We start from the raw sequence: 17921 nt of genomic DNA on the forward strand, positions 1-17921 counted from the left end.
AGAGACTCTTCTATATTAGAAGTGGGTAACCCTCATTCCCCAAAGAATGAGGAAATCTCCGACACCTTGGTTTGGAACAGCTCATCCTGGGAGCAAATGCAGCGTAGACGGATGTATTTGGAGTTGGGGGATAGAGCCCTTACAGGAAGAAGGGTGGGAAGAGAAGTGTTAACATATAACCATATCACCATATAACAATTACAGCACGGAAACAGGCCATCTCGGCCCTACAAGTCCGTGCCGAACAATTTTTTTTCCCCCTTAGTCCCACCTGCCTGCATTCATACCATAACCCTCCGTTCCCTTCTCATCCATATGCCTATCCAATTTATTTTTAAATTATACCAATGAACCTGCCTCCACCACTTCTACTGGAAGCTCATTCCACACCGCTACCACTCTCTGAGTAAAGAAGTTACCCCTCATATTACCCCTAAACATCTGTCCCTTAATTCTGAAGTCATGGCCTCTTGTTTGAATCTTCCCTATTCTCAAAGGGAAAAGCTTGTCCACATCAACTCTGTCTATCCCTCTCATCATTTTAAAGACCTCTATCAGGTCCCCCCTTAACCTTCTGCGCTCCAGAGAATAAAGACCTAACTTATTCAACCTATCTCTGTAACTTACTTGTTGAAACCCAGGCAACATTCTAGTAAACCTCCTCTGTACTCTCTCTATATTGTTTACATCCTTCCTATAATTGGGCGAGCAAAATTGTACACCATACTCCAGATTTGGTCTCACCAATCCCTTGTACAATTTTAACATTACATCCCAGCTTCTATACTCAATGCTCTGATTTATAAAGGCTAGCATACCAAAAGCTTTCTTTACCACCCTATCTATATGAGATTCCACCTTCAAGGAACTATGCACGGTTATACCCAGATCCCTCTGTTCAACTGTATTCTTCAATTCTCTACCATTTACCATGTACGCCCTATTTTGATTTGTCCTGCCAAGGTGTAGCACCTCACATTTATCAGCATTAAACTCCATCTGCCATCTTTCAGCCCATTTTTCCAAATGGCCTAAATCACTCTGTAGACTTTGGAAATCCTCTTCATTATCCACAAGACCCCCATCTTGGTATCATCTGCATACTTACTAATCCAATTTACCACACCTTCATCCAGATCATTGATGTACATGATAAACAACAAAGGACCCAACACAGATCCCTGAGGCACCCCACTAGTCACCTGCCTCCAACCCGATAAACAGCCATCCACCATTACCCTCTGGCTTCTCCCATTCAGCCACTGTTGAATCCATCTTGCTATTCCTGCATTTATACCCAACAGTTGAACCTTCTTAACCAACCTTCCATGAGGAACCTTGTCAAAGGCCTTACTAATGTCCATATAGACAACATCCACTGCTTTACCCTCGTCAATTTCCCTAGTAACCTCTTCAAAAAATTCAAGAAGATTAGTCAAACATGACCTTCCAGGCACAAATCCATGTTGACTGTTGTCCAGGTAGCCTTGGGAGACTGGGTTTGTGGTAAATGTCGATCAGTAGCCTGTTACCTGCGATGGAGATGATGAGGTCTAGGGAGACGCGGTTTGGGGAAAGGGATCAGGTTCTGGAGATGAATGGGAAATGGACGAAGTAACGTCACAGTATTTAGGCAGTAATGTTACTGATTGAACTTTAATGTGGAATCCGTGCCTGTGAAATTTTGTGGGGCGCTGAGTCTCGGGTTTATTGTCAGCAAACCGTTGGAAATTGGCGGTTGCAGAAAACCGGGGGAAGAGCTGGGGATGAGAGGCCGCTCTCTGCTCTGTCTGTCACTCTGACTCTGTCTCCTCCCCTTCTCGCCTGTCTCTCTCTCGCTCTCTCTCTCTGCATTTCTCGACCAGGTCGGGGCGCTGTGTATAAAAGGAGACAGTAGCATTCGGCCTCTTATTGTGCAGCGCTTTCAGAGAAGAAGCATAATGTCTGGCAGAGGGAAAGGAGGGAAAGGACTTGGCAAAGGCGGAGCCAAACGGCATCGCAAAGTACTTCGCGATAATATCCAAGGCATCACCAAACCAGCTATCCGCCGCCTGGCTCGGCGTGGCGGTGTCAAGCGAATCTCGGGTCTGATCTACGAGGAGACCCGTGGGGTGCTGAAGGTTTTCTTGGAGAATGTGATCAGGGATGCGGTCACCTACACCGAGCACGCCAAGCGTAAGACGGTCACTGCCATGGATGTGGTGTACGCTCTGAAACGCCAGGGCCGCACTCTGTATGGCTTCGGCGGTTAAACGATTCTTCCCTTTATCCAATCGACAAAACAAAGGCTCTTTTAAGAGCCACTCACCATTTCACTGAGGGAGCAGTGACCGGGAACATGATCACATTATGTACTGAATAAACTTTTATTTATTACCCGACCGCTGCATGCATTTGATTGATTGAAAAGTTAATGTTAGGCAGATATCCCGAAGATTTAAACTGAGGAGGGGGTTATAGTAAACTATTCTCCAGGCCGAAAATTAGAGGCTATCTCCGTTCTCCCCTTTGCCACTTAACGCTTTGTAAATCCAACAACACAAAGGTCGACTAGAAACTTCCCCGGGGAGCAGTGGTTTATCTCTAGTCTCATGTAGAACTGAATACCGTCAGTTTCCACATCGGGTCTGTAAATTCGCACCGCGTACTCAGACTTTGTGATTTAAATTAATTCGAAATTAATTTGGTAGGTACAAAATAGTGTTGCATTCACAATTACAAGCGAGTATTTACCTCGGTTCCCGCTTGCTGTTAAATTGGCGGGCAATTTGTGTTCGGCACGGACTAGAAGGGTCGAGATGGCCTGTTTCCGTGCTGTAATTGTTATATGGTTATATGGTTGATTTGAAATTGAACCAGTAGCCAACCACACTACAGTGTGCCGGCCCTCACTGGTTGTCTGAGATCCGTCCGCCGCTCACAAATCTCTGTATATGGTCACAAATAATATTCTGAGGAAGGGTTTCGGCCCGAAACGTTGCCTATTTCCTTCGCTCCATAGATGCTGCTGCACCCGCTGAGTTTCTCCAGCTTTTTTGTGTAACCAATAATATTTTCCTCGCCGGCCTCAGACCTGAAACTGGCGGCCAGTTGCTGACTGAGCAGCAGCCAATCGCAGCGTGGGAACGACATGTTTGCACCTGTACTACAGCCAATCTCACGCTGTGGGCCGGCCCTACACCAAGGCTTTAAAAGTCGGCTCCAGAGCCGGCTCCGTCATTCCAGTGCCTCTATTTCAGGCTGTAATACAAGTGTTGAAACACAATGGCCCGGACCAAGCAGACAGCGCGCAAATCGACCGGAGGGAAAGCTCCTCGCAAACAACTGGCGACCAAAGCGGCGCGGAAGAGCGCTCCAGCCACGGGCGGAGTGAAGAAGCCTCACCGCTACCGGCCCGGCACCGTGGCTTTGCGGGAGATCCGGCGCTACCAGAAATCCACCGAGCTGCTCATCCGTAAACTGCCCTTCCAGCGCCTGGTGCGTGAGATCGCTCAGGACTTCAAGACAGACCTGCGCTTCCAGAGCTCGGCCGTCATGGCCCTGCAGGAGGCCAGCGAGGCTTACCTGGTGGGGCTCTTTGAGGACACCAACCTGTGCGCCATCCACGCCAAGCGAGTCACCATCATGCCCAAAGACATCCAGCTGGCCCGCCGCATCCGCGGGGAGCGCGCTTAAACTCGGAACCACTAACCAAGGACAACAAAAGGCTCTTTTAAGAGCCACCAACCCGGCTGTGGAAAGAGCTGTGTCCTCCTGTTCATTGTCCTCTTACATTACGGTCCCGGCCTTTCTTACCACAACTGACACCGCAGTCACAGCTGCCGAGCTGAGTCTGACCCCACGGGCTCCAGTGTCCCGGGCGGACCCGGTTACCATGTGAATCCCCTTGTGACGCGTTCTGACCTCAATAAAACGTCTTTATTGCGCCTTTTCCGCGGGTTCGGCGCTTCACAAAAACAGCGAGTGGACCAAAAACAGTCTTTGGTTCACTGGGTTTCACCGACACCATTAAAGCGCGAAAAATAACCCGGCCCGCAGATATTGCACCAACCCACTCAATTTTAAATAATGCAACATCTAAATTCATTATCAAGGGTAACGATTTTTTATTTCTGACATTAATGGTAAGATTGACATAATTTACGAGTTATAGAGGGATTGCAGTGTATCGCTTATCAGCTAACCAATGAAAGTGATGTAATATTCAACGTATTTCAAACAATGATAGCCCCACCCCTGCTTTCCCTGGACAAAATGTCCAACGTATGTACACTAATAAATACATTGTCATTTGCAATATTTTGTGCAGCTAACAATCACAATTTCAGACTATGTATATAAACAAGTGTATTACTTCAAATAAATAATTTAAGAAAATTATGTACATTACTTATGTGCCACTTTTGAAAAAAAATGTACACTTCCTTTTAACGGTCATATCCTGCATTTTTTCTATTCTTAAATTTGAGTCCATAATGTATGTGAACACTCACAAAGATTGCTACAACTCTAACCTTGAAACTACGGCAGCACAAGTTCATGTCCTTTGTTACGATTCCCGAATGCAGGTACTCCAGAGTCGCGTAACATAATTCAAAAACCAGGTTCAAGTTCAAAAATCTTTTAATTATTCAATGAAACACAAAAACCAAACCTGATTTAAACAACCCAGTCAGGGATTATGGATGGACTAACAAACAATTAAACAGTGCTCCAGCCAGCCACGTAATGGACCGTCGAACCAGAGACTAAAACCTGCCTAAAGAGATATAACCCCGAAAAATACACGAAAACACTAAGGTCAGCCCTTATTCCGTCCCAATTCAATATTGGTGAACAAATAATGGTGGAAGTACACAAAGTTGTATGCCATGTGGCCAGCCCTTCTGCAGCTCATACCAGCAAACTGCTCACAAGTCAGGGTCCACGAAGATGAGAGAGAATCTTGGGCATCTCGGGTATTTAAGCTTCAGACGAGCCCGGGGCAGCGGGAGAGGGAGTGAGCGGCCCGGGGAGAGGGTGAGCGGCCCGGGGAGAGGGAGAGGGAGTGTGCGGCCCAGGGAGAGGGAGAGGGAGTGTGCGGCCCAGGGAGAGGGAGAGGGAGAGGGAGTGTGCGGCCCGGGGAGAGTGTGCGGCCCGGGGAGAGGGAGTGTGCGGCCCGGGGAGAGGGAGAGGGAGTGTGCGGCCCGGGGAGAGGGAGAGAGGGAGAGGGAGTGTGCGGCACAGGGAGAGGGAGAGAGGGAGAGGGAGTGTGGCGGCCCGGGGAGAGGGAGAGGAGTGTGTGCGGCCCGGGGAGGGAGAGGGAGGGAGGGCGGCCGGGGAGAGGGAGGGAGTGTGTGCGGCCCAGGGGAGAGGGAGAGGGAGTGTGCGGCCCGGGGAGGGAGAGGAGTGTGCGGCCCAGGGAGAGGGAGGGGAGTGTGTGCGGCCCAGGGAGAGGGAGAGGGGAGTGTGCGGCCCGGGGAGAGGGAGTGTGCGGCCCAGGGAGGGGAGTGGAGTGTGCGGCCCAGGGAGAGGGAGAGGGAGTGTGTGCGGCCCAGGGAGAGGGAGAGGAGTGTGCGGCCCGGGGAGAGGGAGAGGGAGTGTGCGGCCCGGGAGAGGGAGAGGGAGTGTGCGGCCCGGGAGAGGGAGAGGTAGTGTGCGGCCCGGGGAGAGAGGGCGTGTGGGGGGGAGTGTGGCGGCCGTGGGGAGAGGGTGTGGGGCGGGGAGAGGGAGAGGGAGTGTGCGGCCCGGGAGAGGGAGAGGGTGTGTGCGGCCCGGGGAGAGGGAGAGGCAGTGTGCGGCCCGGGGAGGGCAGTATGCGGGCCCGGGAGAGGGAGAGGCAGTGTGCGGCCCGGGGGAGAGGGAGAGGAGTGTGTGCGGCACAGGGAGAGGGAGTGAGGGCCCGGGGAGGGGAGAGGGAGTGTGGGGCCCGGGGAGAGGGAGAGGGAGTGTGCGGCGGGGGAGAGAGGGAGAGGGAGTGCGGCCCGGGGAGAGGGAGAGGGAGTGTGCGGCAGGGGGAGAGGAGTGAGAGGGGGGAGGGGAGAGTGAGTGAGGGCCCGGGGAGAGAGAGAGGGAGTGTGTGCGGCCCGGGAGGGAGAGAGGAGTGTGGGGCCCGGGAGAGGGGAGTGTGCGGCCCGGGGAGGAGGGAGTGAGGGCCCGGGGAGAGGGAGAGTGAGTGTGCGGCCCGGGAGAGGGAGTGTGCGGCCCCGGGAGAGGGAGTGTGGGGCGGCCCGGGGAGAGGGAGTGTGAGGCCCGGGGAAAGGGAGAGGGAGTGTGAGGCCCGGGGAGAGGGAGTGCAGCGGCCCGGGGAGAGGGAGTGTGCGGCCCGGGGAGAGGGAGTGTGGGGCCCGGGGAGAGGGGTGTGCGGCCCGGCGAGGGGAGTGTGCGGCACGGGGAGGGAGTGTGCGGCCCGGGGGAGAGGGAGTGTGTGCGGCCAGGGGGGAGAGGGGGTGTGCGGTGGGGCGGGGAGAGGAGAGTGTGGAGGCCTGGGAGTGGGAGGGAGGGAGGGGGGTGTGGGGGGCGGGGGGAGGGGGAGTGTGCGGCCCGGGCGGAGGAGAGGGAGTGTGCGGCCCGGGGAGAGGGGAGTGCGTGGGGCCCGGGGCGGCGGGGAGCGGCCCGGGGGGCCCGGGGAGAGGGAGTGTGCGGCCGGGGGGGGGGAGGGAGTGTGCGGCCCGGGGGAGAGGGAGTGTGTGCAGCCCGGGGCGAGGGGGTGTGCAACCCGGGGGCGGGGGAGAGGGAGTGTGCAACCCGGGGAGAGGGAGTGTGCAGGGGGGGGTGGGGGGGGGGGGGGGGGAGGGAGGGAGGGGGGGCGGGGGGGAGAGGGGTGAGAGGCCCGGGGAAAGGGAGAGGGAGTGAGAGGGGGGGGGAGGCAGGGGGGGGGGGGGGGGGGGGTGGGGGGGGGGGGGGGGGGGGGGGGTGAGAGTTGAGGGGTGGGATACGGCCTAGTGTGTGTGAATTTGCGGGGAGTTTTACAATGTTTCTTATTTAATGTCCCTTGTCTAGTCTGAAATAAAGTTCATCATTGGATCAGAAGAAATATAATTGTGTGTGTTATATGATCATGGAGCAAATCAACTCCTACCTCGACAAAAACCTGGACCCACTGCAGTTCGCGTACTGCCACAACAGATCAACGGTGGATGCGATCTCGCTGGCCCTCCACTCCGCACTGGACCACTTGGACAACAAAAACTCATATGTCAGGCTGTTATTCATCGATTACAGCTCGGCATTTAACACAATCATCCCCTCCAAACTGGTTACCAAACTCGCAGAACTGGGTCTCTGCGCATCCCTCTGCAACTGGATCCTCGACTTCCTCGTCCACAGACCACAGTCTGTTCGTATTGGTGGAAATGTGTCAGCCTCGATAACAATCAGCACGGGAGCACCTCAAGGCTGCGTGCTCAGCCCCCTGCTGTACTCACTCTATACCCATGACTGCGTAGCGAACCACAGTGCGAACTCCATCATCAAGTTCGCTGACGACACCACTATTGTGGGGCGTATCACTGATGGGGATGAGTCAGAGTACAGAAGAGAGATCGAGCTACTGTCCATATGGTGCCAGCGCAATAACCTGGCCCTCAACCCCAGCAAAACCAAGAAACTGATTGTGAACTTTGGAAGGAGTAGGAGGGGGACCCACAGCCCCATTTATATGGTTGAAAGGGTCAAGAACTTCAAATTCCTGGGCGTGCACATCTCTGAAGATCTTTCCTGGTCCGAGAACACTAACGCAATTATCAAAAAAGCACATCAGCGCCTCTACTTCCTGAGAAGATTACGGAGAGTCGGATTTTCAAGGAAGACTCTCTCTAACTTCTACAGGTGCACAGTCGAGAGCATGCTGACCGGTTGCATCGTGGCTTGGTTCGGCAATTTGAGCGCCCTGGAGAGGAAAAGACTACAAAAAGTAGTAAACACTGCCCAGTCCATCATCGGCTCTGACCTTCCTTCCATCGAGTGGATTTATCGCAGTCGCTGCCTCAAAAAGGCTGGCAGTATCATCAAAGACCCACACCATCCTGGACACACACTCATCTCCCTGCTACCTTCAGGTAGAAGGTACAGGAGCCTGAAGACTGCAACAACCAGCTACTTCCCCTCAGCCATCAGACCATTAAACCTGGCTCAGACAAAACTCTGATTATTAACAACCACTTTCTGTTATTTGCACTTTACCAGTTATTTATTCATGTGTGTATATATTTAGATCAGGGTATATGGACACATTTATCTGTTTTGTAGTAAATGCCTACTATTTTCTGTGTGCTTAAGCAAAGCAAGAATTTCATTGTCCTATACAGGGACACATGACAATAAACTCACTTGAACTTGATTATATACATTTATATCACATTCATGTATGTGTGTTTATAAACATTTTACTCTTTAACAAGAATTAACAGAATTATGAACAAACAGAATTATGAATCTAACCCTATATCACACACAAAAACTGCCCCCGCAATGTCAATTACCCAGCGAGTCGGGTCGGGTCGGGTCGGTTCCAGTTACTACAAAATCAACTCAAACACTGCTTGTGAGCCATTTAAAAATAAATGATTTAAAAAACATTAAAAAGACAATTACCAGAGTCAAATTTTATTCTTGACAAGAAGTATGAACTGACAGAATTATGAATCTAACCCTATATCACACACACAAACTGTTGCCCCGCAACATTGATTAAACTGCGAGTCGGGTCGGGTCAGGTAGGCTGTGGTTACTAAAATGGGCGGGGGGAAATGCCCAGGATCCCCTCCGTAGCGTACTACACGTCAGCCCATTGTATTTCGCAGGAGTAGCCCATCTTGCTCTGCTCTAAGATCTTTGACCACGAGGCCTGAACTCGGGAGAGAAACAGAGAAAGGTAAGTACATAGCATTCACCAGGGGGGGGGGGGATACGCCTAACATCCTTGTAATCCTGTGTATTGGGTATTGCTGTGTTTATTAGATGGGAAATGTTCCTCGTCTTTTTGACATCGTCAAATTCTGTGCGAAACACATTCTCACACTTCACAGAATGCTAGAAAGTAATCAGAAGGCACCATCAAGGAGACAAAGTCAGATGTAGATGTGTCATATGCTTTATGATGGATGAATATGAGGGCAGGATCAACTAAAGTGACATCAGGTTGTAGTAGAATGTTCAGTCTGTATGTTGTGTGACACGGCCAAGACAAATAAAAAACTTGAAAGGGGGAAAAAATGAGAAGTATACAAATGAAATGGATTTAGCATATCATCGGCGGTCACTTGAAACGGCTATGACTGTCCTTTACCTAGTGTCGTCATCTTGTGGGTCAGTAAAGGATGATCCGTGATCCACACACCTTGGTGCAACGTGGGCAGTGGAGACTGGTGGTGGTTGGTAGTCATCGAGCCCCCTTCTCACCCTCCTTACGGTATTGTTGCTTTGTCCCTGCAACACAGCATTGTTCTATTTCGTAACGTGCAGCTCCTTCCTGCACAGGTTTCCTCCAGGAACGCCTGTCCAGTGTAATGTGCTCCAGTTGTTTAATGCGATGTACAATTCCTTCAAACCGTTCGTGATGTTGTCCTTGAAGCATTTCTTTGGACCACTGGGGTCTCGGCGACATTCCTTCCATTGAGAGTGCAGGATTTGTTGAGGGAGACGTGTGTTGGACATGTGAATGACATGGCCAGTCCATCGAAGTTGGTGCTGCATTATTGTGGTGGTGATGCAGGTCATGTTGGCTTCCTCCAGAACGCTGATTTAATGTGTTTGTCCTCCCAGCTGATTCTCAGAATCTTTCGTAAGGATCTTTGATGGTATTGTTCCAGGCCTCTCAGGTGCCTGCTGTAGCTGGTCAATGACTTGGCACCATACAACAGGGTAGAGAGGACAATGGCTCAGTAGACCAGCAGTTTTGTTTGGGCCTTTAGGTCTCAGTCTTCAAAGACTCTTTTCCGGAGTCTGGCGTAGGTTCAGCTGGCACAACTGAGGCGATAGTCAGCTTTTGAGGAATGAATGCTGCCAAGGTTGGGGAAGTGGTCAACGTTTTCAAATGTGGTGTCATCCACTTTTATAGTGGGCTGGGTAGACGGCTGCTTGGAAGGAGGACCTGTGTCTTCTTGATATTTAAGTTCATTTAAATAAATCGGCATCTACTGCTAATTTTACTTCGGAGTCACGTGAGTGACTTCGTGAAGAAGCCCGCCCCAGGACGCATTGCGGCATTACGTTTCAGCGTGCAAAGCGGCAGCCGGGAGTCAGGGCTCCCGAAGAAACGAGAAAAAATCTAAGTTTAGGTAAGTACTTACCTTTACTGTTACAGCCCCTTTGCGTCTGCTTGTTTTCCCGCAGGGCGTGCAAGCGGCCCCCTTGGACTCCGGGAGGAGTTTTCCGTGCGAGGGAGGGGAGGAAATACGCTACCAGGGAGAGAGAGCGCCGGCGGACCATGAATGGGAGCTGTGCCGGTGCCGGTAACTCTCCACAGGGGCGACATCAACAGCGCAGGAGACGGCGCTAGCACTGTGTTGGGGTCCCCTCAGTCCTCGCTCGCTCGCGAGTACTGTCCAGGTGAGGCAGGCAGGCGGGCGGGAGGAGGCTTCCGACATTTGCGGAGCCGTCAGGGGGACCCACTGTACAGTGCTGGCGTGGAGTGCGCTGCAGCCCGAGTGCAGGTGAGCAGCAGCCCGAGTGCAGAGAGAGAGAGAGAGCAAGGACCGCTAATCAGCGCGCCGCTCCCGACTCTGCACCAAGCCCGGCAGCATCAGCTGCGGGCTTGGGGGGGGGGGAAATGCTGCACCTGCCCGCTGGACGAAAGGACGTCGTTGGGCAGCAAACAGGGGTGGACCGCTTAGCGGGCGGTCCGCAAACCCGACACCGCGACCGAGCCAGCCCGCTAGCACCTGAGCAGCGGGCTGGATGTGTGTAAAACCCGGCGGTGGAGCCGACATCGGACTGGGACGTCTCTCCACCCAGGAGGGGGAGAGACAGCCGCCTGAGCTGCAGGAGCGGCTCTTGGGCATTGGAAAGGTGAGTTTGCAGTTGTGTTTTATTACAGATTTCAGGAACTCAACGCAAAAAACTCGCAAAGAGAAACTGCCCCGCTCCAACTCTACCAGCGGGGCAGCAACCGGCGGCAGCGTCGCTCGCAGAGCGTTTTCGCTATCCCTGAGACCGAGCCAAGCCAGTCTCGCCAGAGCCTACACGGCGGACTGGGAAAGCGGCCAGCAAGCCAAACGGCCGGTCGTCTCCGATTCGTCGGAGGGGGACATGTCTCTACCAAAGCAGAGAGAGACAGCCGCCTGAGCTGCACTTAGCAGCTCCTGGAGGAGAAGGTCCACCGGGAACAGCAGCGCTCCCGGCGAGACAGGACAGGTACCTCCTCCATAGTGTCGTTCAGGCACTGCCCTTTGCTACCCTCATACCACGGGTTGGAGCAGGAGGCTAGCATTGGTGACCAGGGCAGGGCTGGTCTGCAAATGGGGCAGGCGGACAAAATCGGGAGAATGCATGAGGTGCAGGATCAGGAACAGCTGTTGGGTGTCGTGGACCGCTTTGTAGCAACCCCACGGGCTGGAGCACCGCCGGAGCCAAAACAATGGCAGCCAGCAAGAATATACAGCACCAGAGAACTATGAGGCCCTTAAGGGGAATAAGCCTAAAACAGCAAAATCTGGAAGTTGTGGGGGCCCTTATGCGGGCATAAAAACTCAAGCTACAGCGGATCCGAAGGCTCCTGATGTCAGCTATCACAGCCTATGCTTGTTCTGTGGAGATAACGAGATCAACACATGCCACCAGAAAGTGCTGGTATTAAGGTGTACCATGATTCGAACTAAATAATCTCTGAAGGGAAATGCAACACCTGCCCTCAATCTCAAAGATGCAGGCTTGAGCAAAGCCCAGCAGCGGAGGCAGACTCACTGCTATTTGGGAGAGATCTGAACAAAAAGCTGAAGGAGATCGAAGAGGTATCAAAAACCTTCGGCATCATGAGGGCAGGCCAAGGGACGAGCAAACCACGACTTTCGATAACCTAACAGCAGCACCTCACGGCATCTACCAGTCTATGTCTAGAATATGGGACTGGTGAAAGCTTGGGGCCGCACTATCCCCAAAGATCTTTTAGATCAGGGCCCGCCGCGGACCCCCTGGAAAATGCGCCCCCCCCCAACGTCGCCAGCACATCCTCAGAACAAAAGCACTCAGAAAACAGAAAACACAAAACCGCCAATAACCATGAGGTAGGTGGGTCTGGTTCCTACCAGCAAATAGAGCGCTTTCTTGGACTATCTTGGCTTTCATATTAATTCAGTCCACGTAACTATAAGGATGCCAAGAGACAACATAGTGGAATTGGCACAAACAAGCACAAAGTAATGGTCAAACTACCAACTACTCGACAAATAACAGAGTAATTGGGGAAAAAAATTGTACCATTTCTGTCTACATCATTCAGATGTTAGTATCAAAAACAACATATAGGTTGTCATTGAGCATCTCATGAAGTTACCCACTGAAGTAATATCAGAAAGACAGTGGTGGGGTTACCACTTATACTGGGCATTAATTATCTAAAAAATGTTCGGGTGAATTTATGAGTTTAAAGCACTTGCATGTATGGGTATAAATAGACTACACTATGGAGGTGGCCTATATTAACCATATGGCAGCATAAAGTCGGTATCATATGAGAAGTTGGTCAAACCAATTTGGCAATGGTATATCCATAGATGTATTTGACTATCAACAACTTACCTGGGTGGTAAGCAAAATACAGTGACAGACACCAGGTCACATAATATTAAGGACTACATCAATTAGATGTTTTCATATAAAGTTAACAAAACTATTAAGCTATATGATGCAACAGATATTAATGCATTTCATTGTCGCTGTACTGTACACTGACAATGACAATTAAAATGGAATGTGAAACTGATATGGATTATTTGCATTAACGCTATATCACCAGGTGTTCGGGGATGTCCTATGTATGTCGCGGGGGGAAACCAGACCCTGGGCCAGTGGAATCCTCATTAAAAAAATTTCTCTGGGACAGATAGTTCCAGCAGAAAGATCGTCAGCTATATCTATTAACTTTTCTCACCTATAGGTCATGTTGTCATTCAAGAATGTATTTATAATATTGATAGACAAATGCGTTCACGCTGCATTGGTGAAATTAATTCTATGTATTTTTCCCTTCTGCCTCACCAATCGAGAACAACGCACAGTAAAAAAGGATTCTGCTTCAGGTATTTGATAGTACCTGACGGACTTACGCAGCCCTTGTTTCACTTCACGCCATGACATGGCTGTTGAAACTTGGATGGTGTTTTCCAGTACCCAGAATTATTAATATCGGAGTCGGGCACAAATCAACCTGTGCCATGAGAAATAAGCTCCTGAGCTGCAGATTCTGCGCAAGCCTCTGGGACTGGGATTGTTATACTGAATAATGGACACCATGTCAGCATCCTTTTGAACATCCACTGGACTACAACAATTGTCCAGCATCAAGAGAAGTACTGCAAGGATAAAGGGGAAAACCTACTCATCCGATACAGGTACTACAAACTGGAATTCCTGGAGAACCTTCATCATGATGAAGGATTCGGCTACAGTGCCATCAACACAGGTAGAATTACCCTGCCTGTTCTTTTTCAAAACAGCTACAGGACAACAGGCCATGGGGTCACTGGCTGGAGGTAAATTTGAAGGGTATTAAAACTCTAAAACCCTAGACTAGGTACACCTATATATGGAATGTCACAGTGGTTAACCACACTTCAGGGGATCCCACCAGCCAGAGCCCTAAACCTGAACCTTCTACGCACTAAAAACATATGTTAAAGGCACATGGAGCAGCACAGAGTGTCCAGTCATTACTCCTAATTTCAACTGGACACCATGCTCACAGCTTCAGACCAGATCTCTATCATTTGTTCAAGGAATGGTCAAACCAGACCAGGAACACCTTATCCAGTCATAAAACCGGGCTACCCGCCAGAAAACACGGTATGTGCCAAGACCCTATTACCTTACATAGACACAACCTAATTATGCGAGGGAGATGAAAAGCCTTGTGGGTTGGTCACAAAACACCTTGTGGTCGGGTAACAAGCCTTTTTTGAAATGGCTCAAGCAGGTTAAAGCTCCTGGGATAAAACTAACATGTATAAAGTTTGTCATCCCACAGGAGAAGCTTCCACGTCAACGGCAAAAGAATGGACGTGCCTGTAAACCACACCCTGGCTACAGCAGAATAGTGGGGGTAAAACGTTCAGAGAAATAAATTATTATAAACTGTTGACAAAACCTGTTTTTTATTTGCAGGAAGATTCCAATCTGCAAATATTCAAATTAGCCAAGGGGAGCATTTAAAATTCTTCAGTGTTATTGTAAAAATACCATTGGTTTTTTCTATAAACAGAATCATTGGTTGATTATGATAACACGCTTCCTCCCTCAAAGGCTTCGACAGCGAGTGATATAAAGCTGTTACACGGTTTGAAATCACAGAGCTTTGAAATCTTCACGAAGTCACTCACGTGACTCCGAAGTAAAATAGTAAGATTAAACGAGAACTTACCAGTTTGAAGTTTGATCTGTATTTTATGAGGAGTTACGATGAGGGATTACGTGCCCTCCGCTCCCACCCCTCATTACATGGATCAAACTGATAATTGATGTCTCTTTATTCTTTACTATGTTACTTCAAATACGTGTCTGTCTGTGATTCCACACCGCTGCTTTGAAGTTATGCCGCAATGCGTCCTGGGGCGGGCTTCTTCACGTAATCCCTCATCGTAACTCCTCATAAAATACAGATCAAACTTCAAACTGGTAAGTTCTCGTTTAATCTTACTATTATCATTTAAAATGGATGTGATGCACCAATTTCAGTTTACCAAAAGAAAATCATCATCTTGATTTTTTGAAGTCGGATGAAATCATTTAAATGTTGTCTAAATTATGCTTGAGAAAGTTTTATATGGATGTTCTTCCTTGAATTAAATACAAGTACATATTATTTTAGCCTGAACTGTGTAGCCTTATGTGTGATTATAGCTTTATGAATATTTCACAAATTAAAATTAATGTGCCATACAAGCTATTACATATTGTGCCATTATCAATTGTATCAGTTAGGATACAAATTTGCTCTAGGTCTTTACGTATTACTGTCTCCGAGGAGATGGCAGGGGCCACAGCATCGTTGGTCTTCCAGCATCAGGGACAAGGGTATATATGTGCATAAATGCTTGTAGGAGGTGCGGCAGGTTGACATAGCAATTAATAAAGCAAATAGAATGCTGGACGTATTAACAGAGACATTAATATAAAAGTTAAAAAAATGATGTCTTATATAATATAATACATTGTTGGGATCATAGGAATAGAATTGTATATGGTTACAGTCATCATACATTGGGAAGGAAATGAAGGCTTTAATGGGTGCTCCTCATGGTACATTATTGTTCCTTTAGATATGGAAGCTGCACATGTGCAACAGTCTAGATGTTCAGCTGAATTTGTACGAGATCACAGAGAGGCAGAAATAAATTATGTGACAACCTTTGTCCTTGCACAACAAAGCCCTTGTAATAAAATGCTCTTGATGTCATTAACTGAGAAAGTAACGAGAAGATTTACGAGGATGTTGCCATGACTCGACTATCTGAGCTATACGGAGAGATCGGGCATGCTAAATAATATTTTCACTGCACGATAGAATGTAATATTTTTCTTTCTCACCTTTCGTTTTTAGTGGGGAACCTGAAGAAAGACAAGTTGGGTCGCCTGCATTGGCGATTCGAGCAATTTATAGCAGAACAGCATGCTACGCTTGTAGGTGTGGACGCCATGAGGGAAGTCAATTCCCAAGATGGCGCAAAAAAAAGACCCATGACCATCTTGCTCTTGCTCTAGTATCTTTGTTTTAACCAGGTTACCCCAACCATACAGCAGTCCGCATGGCCTTCTCTTCTCTGTACACCCACCATCCCTCCCATTTCATCTCGCCTTGGCCTTTGTCTGCTCCCCGGCCCTCCGCTGAACCCAACCCCCGCTATTGTTGTGTCTTCTCCATCCCCCCTGACTTTCCCCTTTCTTTTTTTTTATATTTTATTTATTAGAAGTGAGTACAATGCATTGGTACAAACACGATGTTAACATATTACATTCTCTGTACAACTTCCCTTTTTTTTAAAGAGAGGTGAGAAAGAAGAGAAGAAAAAGAGGTTGTGAAAAGTGAAGGATAGATTAGTGAGCGTGGGTGAAAAACCAATAAAGAAAAAGTGAAAGAGAAGGAATAAATGAAGAAGGAAAGCAGGAGGGAGATTATTCCATTGCCACAGTGAGATGTTTTTTTTTTAATATTCTAAATCATCTTTCACCCATACCTGAAACTGTTGGTTTTCATAATACTATGTCACCACATGAATGCAAGAAATCAATAAATGGGGACCAACTCCTTAAGAATAGGTCTTGTTTGTCTATTAGGAGGAGTCTCATTTCTTCCAAATGTGCTGTGTCCAGCATATTACTGATCCACATTTTAAATGTTGGTATATTAGCATTTTTCCAAAATTTAAGTATGTTTTTTTGCTGTTATTAACCCATAATTGAAAAATGAGTTTTGGTGTGTATTTAATTTGTTCCCATCTCCACTTACTCAAATATAATCATTTCAGTGTTAGGTTCCATTTTTGTCTTAAATAGCTTTGAGAATATATCAAATATATCACACCAAAATTTATAAAGTTTTGAACAAGAGACAAATGAGTGCGTAATATTGGCATTTTGAGAAAGACATTTATCACAAATGGGAGAAATATTTGGATACATTTTATTCAACCTAGTTTTGGAAAAATATAATCTATGTAATATTTTAAATTGAATTAAGTTATGGCTAGCATTGATCGAACATTTATGATTATGTGTATCAAATATTTTTCCCATGTTTCTTTTGAGATTTTTATCATTAATTCTTTTTCCCAGTCTTCTCTAATTGCCTCTGTTGATTGTAATTCTATATTTAAAATACTGTTATACAAGTATGATATTAATTTTGTTGACTCCGCATTGATATTCAGTACTTCTTCCAGTGGGTCTAAAATTATACTTTGGAATCTTGGTATATATTTCTTCATAAAGTCACATACCTGTAGGTATTTAAAATATTGATTGTTATTCAAGTTAAATTTTGATTTTAGTTGTTGAAATGATAATAAATTTCCCAATTCATACAAATCACCTACCTTTTTAATTCCCACATTTTCCCATTGTTTATATGTTTTATCCATACCAGATGGTTTAAATACTGGTTTATTCACTATTGGTGTTAACACTGATAAATTTCTTAATTTTAAAGTTAATTTTATTTGTTTCCAGATTCGTATTATATTTTGTATAATTGGATTCTTCTTATATAACATATTATTCAGCTTTATTGGAGGAAAAATGATCGCTCCTAGATCGTAGGAGGCGCAATCCTCTTTCTCCATTCTAATCCATTCCAACTGTTGAGCAGAACTGTCCAACCAATAAATTATATTTTTAACTAGACTAAGCAGGACCCGTTGGGTCCCAGCACCTACACAATATTCCACCTCTCCACCAATTCCAATATTGCTGGCCATTGGGGGGAAGGGGGGGTGCTTTCTGTTGCACTAGTATGAGTGTTGTGGGCCGAAGGTACTGGATTCCAGAGGGCTAGTATGGTGTTTGTGGGCCAAATGGATTTTTGGGCTGGCAGCACAGTCACTGAGGGCTGGCAGCTCAGTTCACTGAGGCCTGGCACTACAATCACTCGGACCTGGCAGGCTGGCGGCTGAGAAACTGCCAGAAATTCCACCCAAAACAGGTGACAGACTGTAAGAGAGAAGGGGGAAGAGGGTGGACTGAATGGATTATTGGGCTGGCAGTTCAGTCACTTACAGCTGGTGGGCTGGCAG

General features: G+C 48.1%; 2 protein-coding genes across 2 annotated transcripts in view; both read left to right on the plus strand.

The window, feature by feature from the left end:
- The first annotated feature begins 1881 nt into the window (after positions 1-1881).
- LOC129715429 (histone H4) lies at positions 1882-2392 on the plus strand. Its single transcript, XM_055665320.1, has one exon. It carries the CDS (start codon positions 1941-1943, stop codon positions 2250-2252), a length of 312 nt encoding a protein of 103 aa, XP_055521295.1. The 5' UTR covers positions 1882-1940; the 3' UTR covers positions 2253-2392.
- Positions 2393-3205: 813 nt separating this feature from the next.
- LOC129715417 (protein piccolo-like) overlaps positions 3206-17921 on the plus strand; it is a 41148-nt gene continuing 26432 nt past the window's right edge. The window contains exon 1 of the mRNA XM_055665307.1: positions 3206-3667. Coding sequence (XP_055521282.1) covers positions 3265-3667 — 403 coding nt within the window. The 5' untranslated portion in view covers positions 3206-3264. The remainder of the gene's footprint in view (positions 3668-17921) is intronic.

This window comes from Leucoraja erinacea, unplaced genomic scaffold (genome assembly GCF_028641065.1).
Source record: "Leucoraja erinacea ecotype New England unplaced genomic scaffold, Leri_hhj_1 Leri_116S, whole genome shotgun sequence".
Lineage (NCBI taxonomy): Eukaryota > Metazoa > Chordata > Chondrichthyes > Rajiformes > Rajidae > Leucoraja > Leucoraja erinaceus.